This window comes from Coffea arabica, chromosome 6c (assembly GCF_036785885.1).
Source record: "Coffea arabica cultivar ET-39 chromosome 6c, Coffea Arabica ET-39 HiFi, whole genome shotgun sequence".
Classification (NCBI taxonomy): Eukaryota; Viridiplantae; Streptophyta; class Magnoliopsida; order Gentianales; family Rubiaceae; genus Coffea; species Coffea arabica.
Window position 1 is genome coordinate 19,355,083 of NC_092320.1, and position 20,718 is coordinate 19,375,800.

At 37.6% G+C, this 20,718-nt stretch overlaps 2 protein-coding genes and 2 non-coding genes across 4 annotated transcripts; 2 read left to right on the forward strand and 2 right to left on the reverse strand.

Annotated features, from left to right (window-relative positions):
* Positions 1–3,162: 3,162 nt before the first annotated feature.
* On the reverse strand, positions 3,163–7,671 carry LOC140008661 (uncharacterized). The gene is made up of 4 exons (XM_072053499.1): positions 6,958–7,671; positions 5,757–6,843; positions 4,053–4,241; positions 3,163–3,968 (listed from the first exon to the last, which is right to left on the reverse strand). Exons 1-4 carry the CDS (start codon positions 7,669–7,671, stop codon positions 3,163–3,165), a joined length of 2,796 nt encoding a protein of 931 aa, XP_071909600.1.
* A 199-nt stretch (positions 7,672–7,870) lies between these two features.
* Positions 7,871–7,977, forward strand: LOC113694434 (small nucleolar RNA R71). The gene has a single exon (XR_003449384.2). It is a non-coding gene; the product is annotated as a small nucleolar RNA R71 (small nucleolar RNA).
* Positions 7,978–14,855: 6,878 nt separating this feature from the next.
* On the reverse strand, positions 14,856–19,365 carry LOC140008662 (uncharacterized). The gene is made up of 4 exons (XM_072053500.1): positions 18,652–19,365; positions 17,451–18,537; positions 15,746–15,934; positions 14,856–15,661 (listed from the first exon to the last, which is right to left on the reverse strand). Exons 1-4 carry the CDS (start codon positions 19,363–19,365, stop codon positions 14,856–14,858), a joined length of 2,796 nt encoding a protein of 931 aa, XP_071909601.1.
* A 199-nt stretch (positions 19,366–19,564) lies between these two features.
* Positions 19,565–19,671, forward strand: LOC113694406 (small nucleolar RNA R71). The gene has a single exon (XR_003449357.2). It is a non-coding gene; the product is annotated as a small nucleolar RNA R71 (small nucleolar RNA).
* The last annotated feature ends 1,047 nt before the right edge of the window (positions 19,672–20,718 follow it).

Genomic DNA, 20,718 nt, shown 5'->3' on the forward strand with positions numbered 1-20,718 from the left:
ACCCTGTGAGGTACCAATATGGCCCTCCTCCTGATGAGGTGTCGGAGTAGGGGACCGTCGGATATGGAAATGATCCTCGATCGCACGAAGACGGCGATCATGTCGGTCGAGGCGCTCAATCATCATCCGCTCCGTCTGGTCAATGCGCTCGACGACTCGCGTCTCCATACAGCAAATAGCATTGAGAAGCTCTTGCCACTTGGAGCGCGTTTGAGGAGGTGGTCGTGGAACCGGAGGAGGAAGAGTCTGCTGTGCCTCCGTCTCTTGAGTTTCCGCTTGAGGTTCAGTGTGAGGCGGAGGTTGAGTGGAAGTCGATGCTTCTCCTGTGTCCCGGACCAAAGCAGCTCCAAATTCCGTAGAAATACCCAAGGATTTGAGTATTGAAACATTTACCTCCTCGGCCGACCTAGTTATCACCGATCTCTCGGTTCCAAGAGGAACCTTGAGCTTCTCAAAAATGAGGGATAGCAGTCGAGGGAATCCAAAACAAGTCTCGCCGGCCCTCATGCGAGCTGTGGTCCGCATATAACTGATGATAATGCTGGGTAGAGGAATACCAGTCAACTGTCTACCCACTCCATGTATCATCTTATCCAGAAAATAGAGATCGCTATTTCGGATCTCCCGTTTACCACTCTTTTTCGGCACCACATTGAAGGCAAAAAGATAGAAGATCAGGTGGTAACGATGCTCAAAGGAGTCGGCATATACCGTGAGTTTTTTCGAACTTCCTCGCTCACGGTACTGACCCTTTAGACGTCCCACGGCTTCTCCCACTTGCCAAGGGTCTCGAGCTTTGAATTCCTTGGTCAGTTTGACATCTTCGCCTTCGTCTTTGAGTTGGACGAAGTGTCTCAATGTATCTCGATTGAGAGTCACTCTTTTACCTCGAACCCACGAGACGATGAGGTTGCCACTGTGGCTCTGCTTGTTCTCCACATTGGCATAGAACTCCCTGACCAGGTTGGGGTAGTAGTGCTTGGGCAACTGAAGGATGTTCTCCCATCCAAGCCTCTTGAATGCTGTCGAAATGTGGTAGTGCGCATCCACCTCTGGTGCCAAGTGTTTCTCAATTATGATCTCCTTGTCCAGTCCGGCTTCATACCACTCTTGATTTTCGAGCGATGTGAATCGTGTGGTATCGTAGTCTGGCGGTGGCTCGTCACGGCTAGTGGATGCGGTCTTCCGGCGAGACCGAGGTGGCGACTCAGGTGAAGGAGATTCCTCCTCAGGCGACTCCTCATGCAAAGAAGGTGTATGTTCTTCACTTGACGATGGTGTAGGAGTACGAATACGAGCCCTCCTTGTACGAGCCATAGTACCTATAAACAAGATGAGTATTTATTAGAAACGATAGAAACTCACTCATACATGTTAAATAGGAATTTAAGAAAATTTCGGCAGAGTTTCCCCTGAAAAAGGGCTAAACTCCCTGCCAAAATGTACCCAAATTTAAACAAATAAACTTCCTAACACTTCTCAAATCCAATTCCCACATTTAGAAAGGATATTAGCAGTAAAGAAATCATTTCATGCATATTAAGTGCAAACAATTTTAAATTATATTCATTTGCAAGAATGAACACTCAAACACTTGAGAATATCTTCAATCCAATTCATAACACTCGTTAACACTTAAGTTAACTACACATGAGTCCCAATTCATCCAAATACAATTATTTCAAGTAACAGTGGTTCAATGTGCTTAACTTGATCGGGAACACACACTTTTACCTAATGGGCTATTGCTCTAGTGATAGCATATCATTTTCAATTGGTATAACAGTGATTTATACCTCTCTGAACAAGTTCAGATATTCAATGAAAGCTAAATTCACAAGTTTAAATCACTAAAATGTTCAAGCCCAAAAATTGAGAAGGAAATCTCAAAACTATCACTAAATCCACAATTCTCTCACAAATAAACATGAAAATAATTATAACAACTGATTTGAGCACAATGTAGCACAATTATATCAAGAATTTTCAACAATTAAGCTATTTAGCAAAATATATTGAAAAACTAAAAATATGCAAAAATGAGAGATATACAATGTCACATAAATTCGAAATTTGTTACCTCAAATAGATGGAGTGATGATGGAGGATGATAATGATGCAAAAATGGAGAACAACCAAGCCCAAATTCGACCTCAAAATGCAAGATTTCAATTCGGCCCTATTTTGCGTCTTGAAGATCAAAACCCCTCAATTTGATGTTTTTGATTCCAAATTGTTAAGGGTTAATGCTCAGAAGAGGTTAGTGAAGGTTTTTGTTGTGAAAAATTGGGAATGTTATGGATGAAATGGAAGATTGGAGGAAAGGGAATAGGGTTTCGAAGAGAGAGAAAAGAGAAATCTGGAAATTGAGGAACCGAGGCCTCGTTTCCCTTCTTATCGCGAAAGGATCCGAGGTCGGATCAATTCTGGAAGGCCTCGGATCCGACAGGGCTCGGATCAGTCCCAACAGAAACACAGACGAGCCCTCGGATTTATCTGGGTTGGAATGGATCCGAGGTCGGATCAGTTGATCCGTGGTCGGATCTGTCTGGGCTTTTCAGGATCCGAGCTCGGATCTGTATTTCTCTGCACTAATTGCAGAAACTGCAATTTTTTCAAACTTTTTCTCCCTTTTTCGGCCAATTCCAAATTACACATTGGACATACCTTTTCTCAATTCCAACCTCCCACGCACATGTAATATACCATAAACATAATATCCAACCTCTCAAAACACAACAAACACATCTACATTGAAAATCGAGGGGTGGGGTTCTTTGATCATTTTTGCATTTTTACACTAAAATGGCATTTTTGAGCATTAAATGTACATCAAATGAGTCCATAAGCCTTTATAACCATGATATCACCAAAACTCATTTGAAATGCACAATGTATGTATATGCATGGGAATTTTAAGCACTTAAAACACAATTTGGTAAGAAAAACTCCCTTTTACACATATTCTTCAAGTGCACCTCCGAGATGGATGATAAAACTCCCGTACCTCCTACAAACAAGTGAAATACATCTAATTAGTCAATTAAATCACACCAAAATGTAAGAAACACCTAAAAACACACAAATACACTATTATCATTGGGTTACCTCCCAACAAGCGCTTTTGTTTATAGTCGTTGGCTCGACAATCCTATAACTTCTTTAATTCTCCTTTGCATTTCCTAAGGAGTAAATTACCCCTTTAGGAACTTTTTCTCCTGGCAAATAGGGCTTCAATCTTTGTCCATTTACTTTAAATGGAGAACCATTTTCTCCTTTTATTTCCACTGCTCCATGCGGAAATACTTGAGTTACTTCAAATGGTCCCGACCATCTTGACTTCAATTTTCCTGGAAATAACCTCAAGCGTGAGTTGAACAAAAGTACATTTTGCCCTACTTGAAATTTTTTAGGAATAATATGCTTGTCATGCCAATATTTGATCTTTTCTTTATAAATTTTGGCATTTTCATAAGCATGTAGTCGGTGTTCCTCCAATTCACTTAGCTCAAGTAATCGCTTTTCTCCTGCAAAATTAAAATCCATGTTAATAGATTTAATTGCCCAATAAGCTTTGTGCTCAATCTCTACATGTAGGTGACAAGCTTTCCCATAGACTAAACGATACGGCGACATCCCTAGGGGTGTCTTAAATGCCGTTCGATAAGCCCATAGTGTATCATCTAGCTTTGTAGCCCAATCCTTGCGTGATTTATTCACAGTTTTCTCCAAAATGAGCTTTATCTCTCTATTAGCCAGCTCTGCTTGTCCATTGGCTTGAGGATGATATGGAAGTGATGTCTTGTGCCTACAACCATATTTAAACAATAAGGAATCCAATTGTTTGTTACAAAAATGTTTCCCTTCATCACTTACTATGGCCTTGGGTATACCAAATCTACTGAAAATATTCTTTTTAAGGAATCTAAGTACAATCTTAGAGTCATTAGTAGATGAAGCGATTGCTTCTACCCATTTAGAAACATAATCCACTGCTACTAAGATGTACTTATTATTAAAAGAACTAGGAAATGGTCCCATAAAATCAATACCCCATACATCAAATAACTCAACTTCCAAGAATGTAGTCAGGGGCATTTCATTTTTTCGAGATATATTTCCAGTTCTTTGGCATGCATCACAATTTTTAACATATTCCCTAGCATCTCGGTACATAGTTGGCCAATAAAATCCTGATTGCCATACCTTTGCCACAGTCTTTGAAGTACTGAAATGACCACCTGTTTCAAGGTTATGACAATGATATAAAACATTATGTACCTCATCTTCAGGAATACATCTACGTATCATACCATCGGCACAATGTCTGTATAGCAATGGTTCCTCCCAAAAGTAACTTTTGACGTCATGTAAGAATTTCTTCTTTTGATGATAATTGAACTCCTTTTGAATCTCTCCACTGACCAAGTAGTTAGCAAAATCTGCATACCATGGAGAATTTCTAAGTGCTAGGACAAACTCATCCGGAAAATTCTCTTGAATTGGAACCTGATCTTTGATTGGGATATATTCCAAACGTGATAAATGATCTGCAACTAGATTCTCCGATCCCTTTTTGTCTTTTATCTCCACATCAAATTCCTGCAATAAAAGAATCCACCGAATTAGTCTAGGTTTTGCATCCTTCTTATGCAGCAAATATTTAAGAGCTGAATGGTCCGTATATATAATAACTTTAGATCCTACTAAATAGGATCTAAATTTGTCCAAAGCAAATATCACTGCCAATAGCTCTTTTTCTGTTGTTGCATAATTGAGTTGTGCCTCATTTAGCAACTTGCTAGCATAGTAAATGACGTGCAATCGTCCTTCCTTCTTTTGTCCCAAAACTGCTCCAACCGCATAATCACTTGCATCACACATCAATTCAAATGGTAGTGACCAATCGGGTGAAGTTATAATTGGGGCCGAAATCAATTCCTTTTTCAACCTTTCAAATGCAACCAAACAATTGTCATTAAATTGAAAAGGAGTATCTTTGCATAATAAATCACATAATGGCTTTACTATTTTAGAAAAATCTTTAATAAAACGTCTATAAAAGCCAGCATGTCCTAAAAAACTCCTTATCCCCTTGACATTGCTTGGGGGTGGCAATTTTTCGATAACTTCTATTTTGGCTTTATCCACCTCAATTCCCTTGGAGGAAATCTTGTGCCCTAAGACAATTCCTTCTTTTACCATAAAATGGCATTTCTCCCAATTCAGTACAAGATTTATTTCCTCGCATCTCTGCAAAATCAATTCCAAATTATGAAGACAATGGTCAAAAGATGAACCGTACACAGAAAAATCATCCATAAATATCTCCATAATTTTCTCAATATAATCAGAAAAAATAGCCATCATGCATCGTTGAAAAGTTGCAGGAGCATTGCATAAACCAAATGGCATCCTTCTAAAGGCAAAAGTGCCATAAGGACATGTAAATGTGGTCTTCTCTTGATCCTCTGGAGCTATAGCTATTTGATTATATCCTGAAAAACCATCAAGAAAACAGTAAAATTCATATCCGGCTATTCGCTCCAATAATTGATCAAGAAATGGCAGGAAAAAATGATCTTTTCTTGTTACCGTATTCAACTTACGATAATCAATACACACTCTCCACCCTACCACAAGTCTAGATGGAATTAATTCATCATTTTTACCTATGATTGTAGTTATTCCACCTTTCTTTGGTACCACATGAATTGGACTAATCCAAACACTATCTGAGATAGGAAAGACTATACCTGCATCAAGCCACTTAAGAATTTCATTTCTTACCACCTCTTTCATGTTTGGATTGAGTCTTCTTTGTGTTTCTACCACTGGTTTGTAATTGTCCTCCAATAAAATGCGATGCATGCATATTGAAGGACTTATACCTTTAATGTCAGCAATTGTCCATCCCATTGCCTTCTTATGCTTCCTTAAAACTCTTAGCAACTTTGTACACTGCTCATCATCAAGGTCAGCACTAACAATTACACGTAAAGTACTATTTTCTCCAAGAAATTCATACCTTAGATGAGTTGGAAGTGGCTTAAGCTCTAACCTTGGAGGTTCAATTTCTGAAGGTTGTGAAAACCCTTTTCCTTGGCCAAGATTTTCATACAAATTACCCCTTTTATAAGGTGCTTGAAAATCCAAGTACTTGGCCAATTCTTCAATTTCTTCAAAAACATCTTCTTGCTTACCTAAACTCATTAAACAATACTCAAGAGGATCTAAATCAAGGTTGACTTGACTCATCTCTTGGGTTAGTTTATCAATTGTGCCAATAGAATAAGCATGATCAGTAAAAGAAGGGTATTTTTCCATTTCATTCAAATTAAATTCTACTTCTTCTTCACCTACTTGAAACTTAAGCTTGCCATTTTTTACATCAATAATAGTACCTGCAGTAGCTAAAAATGGTCTACCTAGAATAATTGGCATAGATATATCTTCTTCCATATCTAATACCACAAAATCCACTGGAATGATAAATTTTTGAACTTTTATCAATACATTCTCCAACACTCCCAATGGATATCGAATAGACCGATCCGCTAGTTGCAAAGTAATATTTGTGCGTTTAAGTTCATGCAAACCCAATTGTCTAGCCACTGTTAAAGGTATTAATGATACACTAGCACCAAAATCACACAATGCTTTAGAAAAATCAACATTACCTATGGTGCAAGGTATAGAAAAACTCCCTGGATCCTTCAACTTTGGTGGTAGCTTATTTTGAATAATTGCACTACATTCCTCCGTTAGTGCTATTGTTTCGCAGTCTTCCAACTTTCTTTTTCTAGTCATGATTTCCTTGAGAAATTTCGCATAAGACGGAATCTGCAAAATAGCATCGGCAAAAGGAATGTTAATGTGCAATTGTTTGAAAAGTTTAACAAAATTTTCAAAATCTTTATCAAACTTATTTTGCTTTAATCTTTGTGGAAATGGAACCGCAGGGGGTATTGGAATGGTAGCGGAAGATGATGGTCGATTTTTTCTTGATTCCTCCCGGCTACTTTCCTCCACTATCGCCTCTTGGTTCCTATGCTTTTCTTCTTGTTTTTCATTCTCATCTTTCTTAACTTCCACCACTGGAGGATCTTTTAATTGCTTACCACTACGAAGAGTAATGGCTTTGACATGCTTCTTAGGATTTACCTCCGTTTTGCTAGGTAATTCTCCTTGATTACGATTATTCAAAGAACTAGCAATTTGACCAATTTGGACCTCTACATTCCTGTACATTGTAGTGAGTTGGTCCAATCTTCCTTCTACTCGCTCAAATCTGTCTGAAGTAACTTTTGCGAGCTTTTCCACTGCCATCTCCCAACCAGGTTTAGTTTCAACTTGTTGTTGCCTTGATTGAAATCCCGGTGGATTGGCTGGCCTTGGTTGATTTCCTTGATCCTTCCATCCAAAGTTTGGATGATTTCTCCACCCCGGATTGTAAGTATTCGAGTAGGGGTTATTTTGAGCATTACGATTGTAATTATTAACGAATTGTACCTGCTCAGAATCAACACACTCATTAGTATCATGTTCACCTCCACATATAGAACAACATGCTACATGTGCATTAGATGAACTTGGACCAACTCCACTTTGTCTACTTAGCAACTTCATCACATTATTCATTTGAGTACTCAGCATATTGAGAGTGTCCATTTCTATCATACCTGCGTGACGTCTTGTATTACCTCTCTCATTGGCCCATTGGTAGTTGTTTGCAGCCATTTCTTCTATCAAATTCTGAGCTTCTTGGGGTTATTTACCCATTAAAGCTCCACCTGCAGCTGCATCGATCATAGTTTTAGTAGAAAAAACTAAACCATTATAGAAGGTTTGTATGATTAACCACTCCGGCAGTCCATGATGTGGACATTTCCGAAGCAAATCTCTAAACCTTTCCCATGCCTCATATAATGATTCACTTTCTAATTGGCTAAAACTAGTGATATCCATTCTAAGTTTAGCAGTCTTACCTGGTGGAAAATACTTATTTAAGAATGCTCTTGATAACTCATCCCATCCAGTGAAAGTATTAGGAGCATGAGAGTGTAACCAAAGTTTGGCCTTATCTCTCAATGAAAATGGGAACAATCTTAGCCTTATAGCATCATCACTAACTCCATTCATTTTAATTGTATCACAAATTTCCAAGAATGTAGCTAAGTGTGTATTAGGGTCTTCTACTGCATTACCTCCAAATTGAGATTGTTGAACCATTTGGATAAGTGCTGGTTTAATCTCAAAATTGTTAGCATTTACCGTAGGCCTTGCTATACTCGTTTGAGATCCTTGTGTTCCCGGTAGAGCAAAATCTCGTAGAACTCGCCTATGTGCTTCGTTTTCTGCCATGTCTTCTTCAAATGGAAGCTCTATTAAGATATCTTCTATTGGCTGCCAAACCTCTTGTTTCTCTTGATGTGATGTACTCCTCCTTTGTCTGTGTAATGTTCTTTCAATTTCAGGATCGAAATGTGCAACTTCTCGATTTGATCGGTGCATACACTACAGACAAAAACAAGAGAAATTTTGCAGTTTAAATTCAACAACTTGAAATAATAAAAAAAAATGAAAATATCTAAAGTAATAGAGATGATTAGGCCCTAATATTGCCGCTCCCCGGCAACGGCGCCAAAAACTTGACGGGATATTTGTATCTATACAAGTTTAATTCCGATTTTACACCCGTTGGACTGCAAGTATACAGGTCGCAATTGTAGTACAAGATGTGTATCGGGTCGATCCCACGAGGAGCAATTTAAACAATTACTAAGCCCTTGTTCTCTCTATTATTTAGACTTACAATTAATTTGAGCAGAGAAAGTCTAATGCTGTAATCTACAAATCTGATATACAAATCTAGTTTAACAAATACTGAATACAAATAGAGAAATTTTACTTAAGGAAGATTCTAGGGATGTAGATTCCACTTATGGCATAAACTACACAAATGAATGGATTTACTCCTTGCTATTATTCTTGCTTAACCAGAGATTTATTTCCAAGAATACCAAGTCTCATTTTCATGATGAAATGGCTTAGAGCAATATAGATTTCCCTATTTTCATGGTGAAATATTCTACTACTCCGTTTTATTTCATGAAATGCTCAATAAATCCACCTAAGTGTATCTCTATTTTCATGAACATACAACGCAAGCTCTACTCATGTGTTTCAATTGTTATTACCAATTCTCATTGAATAATAACACTATAAACATGCTATTGGTGATCAATCAACAACACGTAATCACAGCTACACAAGTAGACAAGTTACTACAAGATATAACAAGTGTAAATCACATTCCATTCATATTATTTAACCATAAGCTTCATCTACTCCCTAGATTAAGGGGTTTAGCTACTCATGAATGATTTAACAATCAAACTCACAAGTTTATTAATGCCAAACATCATGAAGTACAAGTACAAGAAAGATAAAAGAAAGCTTAGCCACTTGAAGGTGAAACTCTCCAATTCCTGCTATGCTCTTACACAATATGATTACAAGTAAAAACTCCAAGTACTTCTCCAAGAACTCCTATCTAGAGAGAAACTAGATACCAGAAAGAAAACTAGCTACGTATGGTAATCCCTCTTCTCCCCAGTCTTTCTGCATAAAAATGTGGTAGAAATTCCATTCCTCTCACTTCATAATTTCTTCCACTCAGATTTTGTAAAAAGAGGTCAAAGATATGATGTCTCCTTTTGTCCACATTCATTTGGTCTTCTCTTTTGTTGCAGAAGCATGTGCCACCGATTTCTGTCCCTCAAAATAGCTGGAAAGTTGTGAAAAAGGTAAAGAAAAATGGCTATGGCACTTGCTGAGGAGAGAGACAGATCCGAGCCTCGGATCCGAGGAGTGAAAATTGGATCCGAGCTCGGATATTAGGATCCGAGGGCTTCCATGATGGATCCGAGGTCGGATCGTCCTGACCTCGGATACACTCCGCCAGAAGTACAGACTAGGGGTCGGATCCCTCTTGTACACACAGATCCGTGCTCGGATCTGTGTTGAACAATTTTCCAGTTTTTCACTTCTTCCCTTTTTCTACATTTTTGCTCCCAATTTCTTGTGTACTTTGTCTTCTGAATGACCCTGACATTTCTTTCAACTTGTGCATGAATTTCATACATCAATTACCTTCACAATTTCACAAAATTAACGCATTAATCCACTCATTTATCAATTTCTGAACTCTTAAACAATATTTAAGCAATTATCACCAAAAGAGTTCAAATATGGCTTTAATCTTCTCAAAACATATCAAAAATTCATGCCAAATTCGTACAAAATGTACGTTAAATATTCACTTATCAAATTCCCCCACACTTGAATCATTGCTTGTCCTCAAGCAATTTTACACAAAACTTATTTCAAATATTCAATAGAGATAGAGAAAACAATATGCGTACTATTGTCAAATTTAATTCCTCAAAAACCTAGAAATCAATCATTATGCCATTTCTCAGATTACACTAAATACTCATAATATTCAATTAAATAAAAATAACTATGCCTTAATTTCAACAAATTCAAATCAATTCTCTCATTCTATCCTAATTTCACAAATAAGTAAATCACATTAGTCAATTTTATGGCCTTCCTCATTCCAAAACTTATCAATTTAGAGGGATTTATTCACATTTCATCTTATTTAAATAGTGAAAACGTCTTTTTACGCGAAAATCAACACTTTTAGGTGAAAATTCCCGGTTACTCAACATTTCACTTATTTAAATTGCTAAGCATACTCTTAATTCCAATACCTTTTTACGCGAATGTCGACATTTGTAAATGCCAACCCCCGGTTACTCAGTATGTGAATCATTGGAGTAGAATAATAATATTATTCTTTTTTTTTAATAATTTCTTTTTCCCTCTAAGTATAATTAAAGGAAGAATTTGGCCTTGTCTTTGACTATATCAATCACTTACTTATAAAATTAAGTAACAATGATAAATATCATTAATTTTGCAAAATTCTAAGCATAATTTTTCTTATTTAACCAAATATACTTTCTAAAATGTAAATATCCTAATTGCATAATAATTCGTTCCAAGCCAATTAAGAACTAAACTTTTCCAAAATACACATAGCATTTTATCCAATGGAAGAATTAGACACTTAAAATTTTAACATTTTGGCCATTTAATTGGAAGAATTGCAATGAAATATTGGAAAATGTTTTAGAAAAATTTCGACAGAGTTTCCCCATAAAAATGGATGAAACTCCCTGCCAAATATCATTAATTTTCACAAAAATTATCCTCATGACTATCTCCACATATAATTCCAACATTTTTAAGCCATAAACAACTAAAATCATGCATTTCAAAACACAATCACCCATAAGATATGCAATGCCTCCCCCACACTTAAAATCTACAATGTCCTCATTGTAGAGGAAGGTAAAAGAACTGAAACTTCCCTCATATAGGTGGTGATGCAATTTGAAGCCCTTACTCATCACGATCATCCAATTTCTGTTCAAAATGAGACAACAAAGGTACCAAACACCATAAGTAGCACAAGATGATTCAAATTAAAGAAAAATAAAAACTACAACATTTATCTTAACAAAAGAAGAGAAAAATAAAGAAATAAAAGGTCGAATCCGCTAAAAAAAACATCATGGCTGCTGGGAACGAGGATCTACTGCCTCCTCGACTCCATGAGGACCCTGTGAGGTACCAATATGGCCCTCCTCCTGATGAGGTGTCGGAGTAGGGGACCGTCGGATATGGAAATGATCCTCGATCGCACGAAGACGGCGATCATGTCGGTCGAGGCGCTCAATCATCATCCGCTCCGTCTGGTCAATGCGCTCGACGACTCGCGTCTCCATACAGCAAATAGCATTGAGAAGCTCTTGCCACTTGGAGCGCGTTTGAGGAGGTGGTCGTGGAACCGGAGGAGGAAGAGTCTGCTGTGCCTCCGTCTCTTGAGTTTCCGCTTGAGGTTCAGTGTGAGGCGGAGGTTGAGTGGAAGTCGATGCTTCTCCTGTGTCCCGGACCAAAGCAGCTCCAAATTCCGTAGAAATACCCAAGGATTTGAGTATTGAAACATTTACCTCCTCGGCCGACCTAGTTATCACCGATCTCTCGGTTCCAAGAGGAACCTTGAGCTTCTCAAAAATGAGGGATAGCAGTCGAGGGAATCCAAAACAAGTCTCGCCGGCCCTCATGCGAGCTGTGGTCCGCATATAACTGATGATAATGCTGGGTAGAGGAATACCAGTCAACTGTCTACCCACTCCATGTATCATCTTATCCAGAAAATAGAGATCGCTATTTCGGATCTCCCGTTTACCACTCTTTTTCGGCACCACATTGAAGGCAAAAAGATAGAAGATCAGGTGGTAACGATGCTCAAAGGAGTCGGCATATACCGTGAGTTTTTTCGAACTTCCTCGCTCACGGTACTGACCCTTTAGACGTCCCACGGCTTCTCCCACTTGCCAAGGGTCTCGAGCTTTGAATTCCTTGGTCAGTTTGACATCTTCGCCTTCGTCTTTGAGTTGGACGAAGTGTCTCAATGTATCTCGATTGAGAGTCACTCTTTTACCTCGAACCCACGAGACGATGAGGTTGCCACTGTGGCTCTGCTTGTTCTCCACATTGGCATAGAACTCCCTGACCAGGTTGGGGTAGTAGTGCTTGGGCAACTGAAGGATGTTCTCCCATCCAAGCCTCTTGAATGCTGTCGAAATGTGGTAGTGCGCATCCACCTCTGGTGCCAAGTGTTTCTCAATTATGATCTCCTTGTCCAGTCCGGCTTCATACCACTCTTGATTTTCGAGCGATGTGAATCGTGTGGTATCGTAGTCTGGCGGTGGCTCGTCACGGCTAGTGGATGCGGTCTTCCGGCGAGACCGAGGTGGCGACTCAGGTGAAGGAGATTCCTCCTCAGGCGACTCCTCATGCAAAGAAGGTGTATGTTCTTCACTTGACGATGGTGTAGGAGTACGAATACGAGCCCTCCTTGTACGAGCCATAGTACCTATAAACAAGATGAGTATTTATTAGAAACGATAGAAACTCACTCATACATGTTAAATAGGAATTTAAGAAAATTTCGGCAGAGTTTCCCCTGAAAAAGGGCTAAACTCCCTGCCAAAATGTACCCAAATTTAAACAAATAAACTTCCTAACACTTCTCAAATCCAATTCCCACATTTAGAAAGGATATTAGCAGTAAAGAAATCATTTCATGCATATTAAGTGCAAACAATTTTAAATTATATTCATTTGCAAGAATGAACACTCAAACACTTGAGAATATCTTCAATCCAATTCATAACACTCGTTAACACTTAAGTTAACTACACATGAGTCCCAATTCATCCAAATACAATTATTTCAAGTAACAGTGGTTCAATGTGCTTAACTTGATCGGGAACACACACTTTTACCTAATGGGCTATTGCTCTAGTGATAGCATATCATTTTCAATTGGTATAACAGTGATTTATACATCTCTGAACAAGTTCAGATATTCAATGAAAGCTAAATTCACAAGTTTAAATCACTAAAATGTTCAAGCCCAAAAATTGAGAAGGAAATCTCAAAACTATCACTAAATCCACAATTCTCTCACAAATAAACATGAAAATAATTATAACAACTGATTTGAGCACAATGTAGCACAATTATATCAAGAATTTTCAACAATTAAGCTATTTAGCAAAATATATTGAAAAACTAAAAATATGCAAAAATGAGAGATATACAATGTCACATAAATTCGAAATTTGTTACCTCAAATAGATGGAGTGATGATGGAGGATGATAATGATGCAAAAATGGAGAACAACCAAGCCCAAATTCGACCTCAAAATGCAAGATTTCAATTCGGCCCTATTTTGCGTCTTGAAGATCAAAACCCCTCAATTTGATGTTTTTGATTCCAAATTGTTAAGGGTTAATGCTCAGAAGAGGTTAGTGAAGGTTTTTGTTGTGAAAAATTGGGAATGTTATGGATGAAATGGAAGATTGGAGGAAAGGGAATAGGGTTTCGAAGAGAGAGAAAAGAGAAATCTGGAAATTGAGGAACCGAGGCCTCGTTTCCCTTCTTATCGCGAAAGGATCCGAGGTCGGATCAATTCTGGAAGGCCTCGGATCCGACAGGGCTCGGATCAGTCCCAACAGAAACACAGACGAGCCCTCGGATTTATCTGGGTTGGAATGGATCCGAGGTCGGATCAGTTGATCCGTGGTCGGATCTGTCTGGGCTTTTCAGGATCCGAGCTCGGATCTGTATTTCTCTGCACTAATTGCAGAAACTGCAATTTTTTCAAACTTTTTCTCCCTTTTTCGGCCAATTCCAAATTACACATTGGACATACCTTTTCTCAATTCCAACCTCCCACGCACATGTAATATACCATAAACATAATATCCAACCTCTCAAAACACAACAAACACATCTACATTGAAAATCGAGGGGTGGGGTTCTTTGATCATTTTTGCATTTTTACACTAAAATGGCATTTTTGAGCATTAAATGTACATCAAATGAGTCCATAAGCCTTTATAACCATGATATCACCAAAACTCATTTGAAATGCACAATGTATGTATATGCATGGGAATTTTAAGCACTTAAAACACAATTTGGTAAGAAAAACTCCCTTTTACACATATTCTTCAAGTGCACCTCCGAGATGGATGATAAAACTCCCGTACCTCCTACAAACAAGTGAAATACATCTAATTAGTCAATTAAATCACACCAAAATGTAAGAAACACCTAAAAACACACAAATACACTATTATCATTGGGTTACCTCCCAACAAGCGCTTTTGTTTATAGTCGTTGGCTCGACAATCCTATAACTTCTTTAATTCTCCTTTGCATTTCCTAAGGAGTAAATTACCCCTTTAGGAACTTTTTCTCCTGGCAAATAGGGCTTCAATCTTTGTCCATTTACTTTAAATGGAGAACCATTTTCTCCTTTTATTTCCACTGCTCCATGCGGAAATACTTGAGTTACTTCAAATGGTCCCGACCATCTTGACTTCAATTTTCCTGGAAATAACCTCAAGCGTGAGTTGAACAAAAGTACATTTTGCCCTACTTGAAATTTTTTAGGAATAATATGCTTGTCATGCCAATATTTGATCTTTTCTTTATAAATTTTGGCATTTTCATAAGCATGTAGTCGGTGTTCCTCCAATTCACTTAGCTCAAGTAATCGCTTTTCTCCTGCAAAATTAAAATCCATGTTAATAGATTTAATTGCCCAATAAGCTTTGTGCTCAATCTCTACATGTAGGTGACAAGCTTTCCCATAGACTAAACGATACGGCGACATCCCTAGGGGTGTCTTAAATGCCGTTCGATAAGCCCATAGTGTATCATCTAGCTTTGTAGCCCAATCCTTGCGTGATTTATTCACAGTTTTCTCCAAAATGAGCTTTATCTCTCTATTAGCCAGCTCTGCTTGTCCATTGGCTTGAGGATGATATGGAAGTGATGTCTTGTGCCTACAACCATATTTAAACAATAAGGAATCCAATTGTTTGTTACAAAAATGTTTCCCTTCATCACTTACTATGGCCTTGGGTATACCAAATCTACTGAAAATATTCTTTTTAAGGAATCTAAGTACAATCTTAGAGTCATTAGTAGATGAAGCGATTGCTTCTACCCATTTAGAAACATAATCCACTGCTACTAAGATGTACTTATTATTAAAAGAACTAGGAAATGGTCCCATAAAATCAATACCCCATACATCAAATAACTCAACTTCCAAGAATGTAGTCAGGGGCATTTCATTTTTTCGAGATATATTTCCAGTTCTTTGGCATGCATCACAATTTTTAACATATTCCCTAGCATCTCGGTACATAGTTGGCCAATAAAATCCTGATTGCCATACCTTTGCCACAGTCTTTGAAGTACTGAAATGACCACCTGTTTCAAGGTTATGACAATGATATAAAACATTATGTACCTCATCTTCAGGAATACATCTACGTATCATACCATCGGCACAATGTCTGTATAGCAATGGTTCCTCCCAAAAGTAACTTTTGACGTCATGTAAGAATTTCTTCTTTTGATGATAATTGAACTCCTTTTGAATCTCTCCACTGACCAAGTAGTTAGCAAAATCTGCATACCATGGAGAATTTCTAAGTGCTAGGACAAACTCATCCGGAAAATTCTCTTGAATTGGAACCTGATCTTTGATTGGGATATATTCCAAACGTGATAAATGATCTGCAACTAGATTCTCCGATCCCTTTTTGTCTTTTATCTCCACATCAAATTCCTGCAATAAAAGAATCCACCGAATTAGTCTAGGTTTTGCATCCTTCTTATGCAGCAAATATTTAAGAGCTGAATGGTCCGTATATATAATAACTTTAGATCCTACTAAATAGGATCTAAATTTGTCCAAAGCAAATATCACTGCCAATAGCTCTTTTTCTGTTGTTGCATAATTGAGTTGTGCCTCATTTAGCAACTTGCTAGCATAGTAAATGACGTGCAATCGTCCTTCCTTCTTTTGTCCCAAAACTGCTCCAACCGCATAATCACTTGCATCACACATCAATTCAAATGGTAGTGACCAATCGGGTGAAGTTATAATTGGGGCCGAAATCAATTCCTTTTTCAACCTTTCAAATGCAACCAAACAATTGTCATTAAATTGAAAAGGAGTATCTTTGCATAATAAATCACATAATGGCTTTACTATTTTAGAAAAATCTTTAATAAAACGTCTATAAAAGCCAGCATGTCCTAAAAAACTCCTTATCCCCTTGACATTGCTTGGGGGTGGCAATTTTTCGATAACTTCTATTTTGGCTTTATCCACCTCAATTCCCTTGGAGGAAATCTTGTGCCCTAAGACAATTCCTTCTTTTACCATAAAATGGCATTTCTCCCAATTCAGTACAAGATTTATTTCCTCGCATCTCTGCAAAATCAATTCCAAATTATGAAGACAATGGTCAAAAGATGAACCGTACACAGAAAAATCATCCATAAATATCTCCATAATTTTCTCAATATAATCAGAAAAAATAGCCATCATGCATCGTTGAAAAGTTGCAGGAGCATTGCATAAACCAAATGGCATCCTTCTAAAGGCAAAAGTGCCATAAGGACATGTAAATGTGGTCTTCTCTTGATCCTCTGGAGCTATAGCTATTTGATTATATCCTGAAAAACCATCAAGAAAACAGTAAAATTCATATCCGGCTATTCGCTCCAATAATTGATCAAGAAATGGCAGGGAAAAAATGATCTTTTCTTGTTACCGTATTCAACTTACGATAATCAATACACACTCTCCACCCTACCACAAGTCTAGATGGAATTAATTCATCATTTTTACCTATGATTGTAGTTATTCCACCTTTCTTTGGTACCACATGAATTGGACTAATCCAAACACTATCTGAGATAGGAAAGACTATACCTGCATCAAGCCACTTAAGAATTTCATTTCTTACCACCTCTTTCATGTTTGGATTGAGTTTTCTTTGTGTTTCTACCACTGGTTTGTAATTGTCCTCCAATAAAATGCGATGCATGCATATTGAAGGACTTATACCTTTAATGTCAGCAATTGTCCATCCCATTGCCTTCTTATGCTTCCTTAAAACTCTTAGCAACTTTGTACACTGCTCATCATCAAGGTCAGCACTAACAATTACACGTAAAGTACTATTTTCTCCAAGAAATTCATACCTTAGATGAGTTGGAAGTGGCTTAAGCTCTAACCTTGGAGGTTCAATTTCTGAAGGTTGTGAAAACCCTTTTCCTTGGCCAAGATTTTCATACAAATTACCCCTTTTATAAGGTGCTTGAAAATCCAAGTACTTGGCCAATTCTTCAATTTCTTCAAAAACATTTTCTTGCTTACCTAAACTCATTAAACAATACTCAAGAGGATCTAAATCAAGGTTGACTTGACTCATCTCTTGGGTTAGTTTATCAATTGTGCCAATAGAATAAGCATGATCAGTAAAAGAAGGGTATTTTTCCATTTCATTCAAATTAAATTCTACTTCTTCTTCACCTACTTGAAACTTAAGCTTGCCATTTTTTACATCAATAATAGTACCTGCAGTAGCTAAAAATGGTCTACCTAGAATAATTGGCATAGATATATCTTCTTCCATATCTAATACCACAAAATCCACTGGAATGATAAATTTTTGAACTTTTATCAATACATTCTCCAACACTCCCAATGGATATCGAATAGACCGATCCGCTAGTTGCAAAGTAATATTTGTGCGTTTAAGTTCATGCAAACCCAATTGTCTAGCCACTGTTAAAGGTATTAATGATACACTAGCACCAAAATCACACAATGCTTTAGAAAAATCAACATTACCTATGGTGCAAGGTATAGAAAAACTCCCTGGATCCTTCAACTTTGGTGGTAGCTTATTTTGAATAATTGCACTACATTCCTCCGTTAGTGCTATTGTTTCGCAGTCTTCCAACTTTCTTTTTCTAGTCATGATTTCCTTGAGAAATTTCGCATAAGACGGAATCTGCAAAATAGCATCGGCAAAAGGAATGTTAATGTGCAATTGTTTGAAAAGTTTAACAAAATTTTCAAAATCTTTATCAAACTTATTTTGCTTTAATCTTTGTGGAAATGGAACCGCAGGGGGTATTGGAATGGTAGCGGAAGATGATGGTCGATTTTTTCTTGATTCCTCCCGGCTACTTTCCTCCACTATCGCCTCTTGGTTCCTATGCTTTTCTTCTTGTTTTTCATTCTCATCTTTCTTAACTTCCACCACTGGAGGATCTTTTAATTGCTTACCACTACGAAGAGTAATGGCTTTGACATGCTTCTTAGGATTTACCTCCGTTTTGCTAGGTAATTCTCCTTGATTACGATTATTCAAAGAACTAGCAATTTGACCAATTTGGACCTCTACATTCCTGTACATTGTAGTGAGTTGGTCCAATCTTCCTTCTACTCGCTCAAATCTGTCTGAAGTAACTTTTGCGAGCTTTTCCACTGCCATCTCCCAACCAGGTTTAGTTTCAACTTGTTGTTGCCTTGATTGAAATCCCGGTGGATTGGCTGGCCTTGGTTGATTTCCTTGATCCTTCCATCCAAAGTTTGGATGATTTCTCCACCCCGGATTGTAAGTATTCGAGTAGGGGTTATTTTGAGCATTACGATTGTAATTATTAACGAATTGTACCTGCTCAGAATCAACACACTCATTAGTATCATGTTCACCTCCACATATAGAACAACATGCTACATGTGCATTAGATGAACTTGGACCAACTCCACTTTGTCTACTTAGCAACTTCATCACATTATTCATTTGAGTACTCAGCATATTGAGAGTGTCCATTTCTATCATACCTGCGTGACGTCTTGTATTACCTCTCTCATTGGCCCATTGGTAGTTGTTTGCAGCCATTTCTTCTATCAAATTCTGAGCTTCTTGGGGTTATTTACCCATTAAAGCTCCACCTGCAGCTGCATCGATCATAGTTTTAGTAGAAAAAACTAAACCATTATAGAAGGTTTGTATGATTAACCACTCCGGCAGTCCATGATGTGGACATTTCCGAAGCAAATCTCTAAACCTTTCCCATGCCTCATATAATGATTCACTTTCTAATTGGCTAAAACTAGTGATATCCATTCTAAGTTTAGCAGTCTTACCTGGTGGAAAATACTTATTTAAGAATGCTCTTGATAACTCATCCCATCCAGTGAAAGTATTAGGAGCATGAGAGTGTAACCAAAGTTTGGCCTTATCTCTCAATGAAAATGGGAACAATCTTAGCCTTATAGCATCATCACTAACTCCATTCATTTTAATTGTATCACAAATTTCCAAGAATGTAGCTAAGTGTGTATTAGGGTCTTCTACTGCATTACCTCCAAATTGAGATTGTTGAACCATTTGGATAAGTGCTGGTTTAATCTCAAAATTGTTAGCATTTACCGTAGGCCTTGCTATACTCGTTTGAGATCCTTGTGTTCCCGGTAGAGCAAAATCTCGTAGAACTCGCCTATGTGCTTCGTTTTCTGCCATGTCTTCTTCAAATGGAAGCTCTATTAAGATATCTTCTATTGGCTGCCAAACCTCTTGTTTCTCTTGATGTGATGTACTCCTCCTTTGTCTGTGTAATGTTCTTTCAATTTCAGGATCGAAATGTGCAACTTCTCGATTTGATCGGTGCATACACTACAGACAAAAACAAGAGAAATTTTGCAGTTTAAATTCAACAACTTGAAATAATAAAAAAAAATGAAAATATCTAAAGTAATAGAGATGATTAGGCCCTAATATTGCCGCTCCCCGGCAACGGCGCCAAAAACTTGACGGGATATTTGTATCTATACAAGTTTAATTCCGATTTTACACCCGTTGGACTGCAAGTATACAGGTCGCAATTGTAGTACAAGATGTGTATCGGGTCGATCCCACGAGAAGCAATTTAAACAATTACTAAGCCCTTGTTCTCTCTATTATTTAGACTTACAATTAATTTGAGCAGAGAAAGTCTAATGCTGTAATCTACAAATCTGATATACAAATCTAGTTTAACAAATACTGAATACAAATAGAGAAATTTTACTTAAGGAAGATTCTAGGGATGTAGATTCCACTTATGGCATAAACTACACAAATGAATGGATTTACTCCTTGCTATTATTCTTGCTTAACCAGAGATTTATTTCCAAGAATACC

Coding starts and splice junctions, on each gene's coding strand:
- LOC140008661 (XM_072053499.1), bottom strand. CDS start 7,671: ATGGACACTCTCAATATGCTGAGTACTCAAATGAATAATGTGATGAAG. Junction 6,844..6,957: donor CCATTCCAATACCCCCTGCG/GTTCCATTTCCA, acceptor GCTATTTTGCAG/ATTCCGTCTTATGCGAAATT. Junction 3,969..4,052: donor TGAGTTATTTGATGTATGGG/GTATTGATTTTA, acceptor CTAAATGGGTAG/AAGCAATCGCTTCATCTACT.
- LOC140008662 (XM_072053500.1), bottom strand. CDS start 19,365: ATGGACACTCTCAATATGCTGAGTACTCAAATGAATAATGTGATGAAG. Junction 15,935..17,450: donor TCTTAAGTGGCTTGATGCAG/GTATAGTCTTTC, acceptor ACCTTGAAACAG/GTGGTCATTTCAGTACTTCA. Junction 15,662..15,745: donor TGAGTTATTTGATGTATGGG/GTATTGATTTTA, acceptor CTAAATGGGTAG/AAGCAATCGCTTCATCTACT.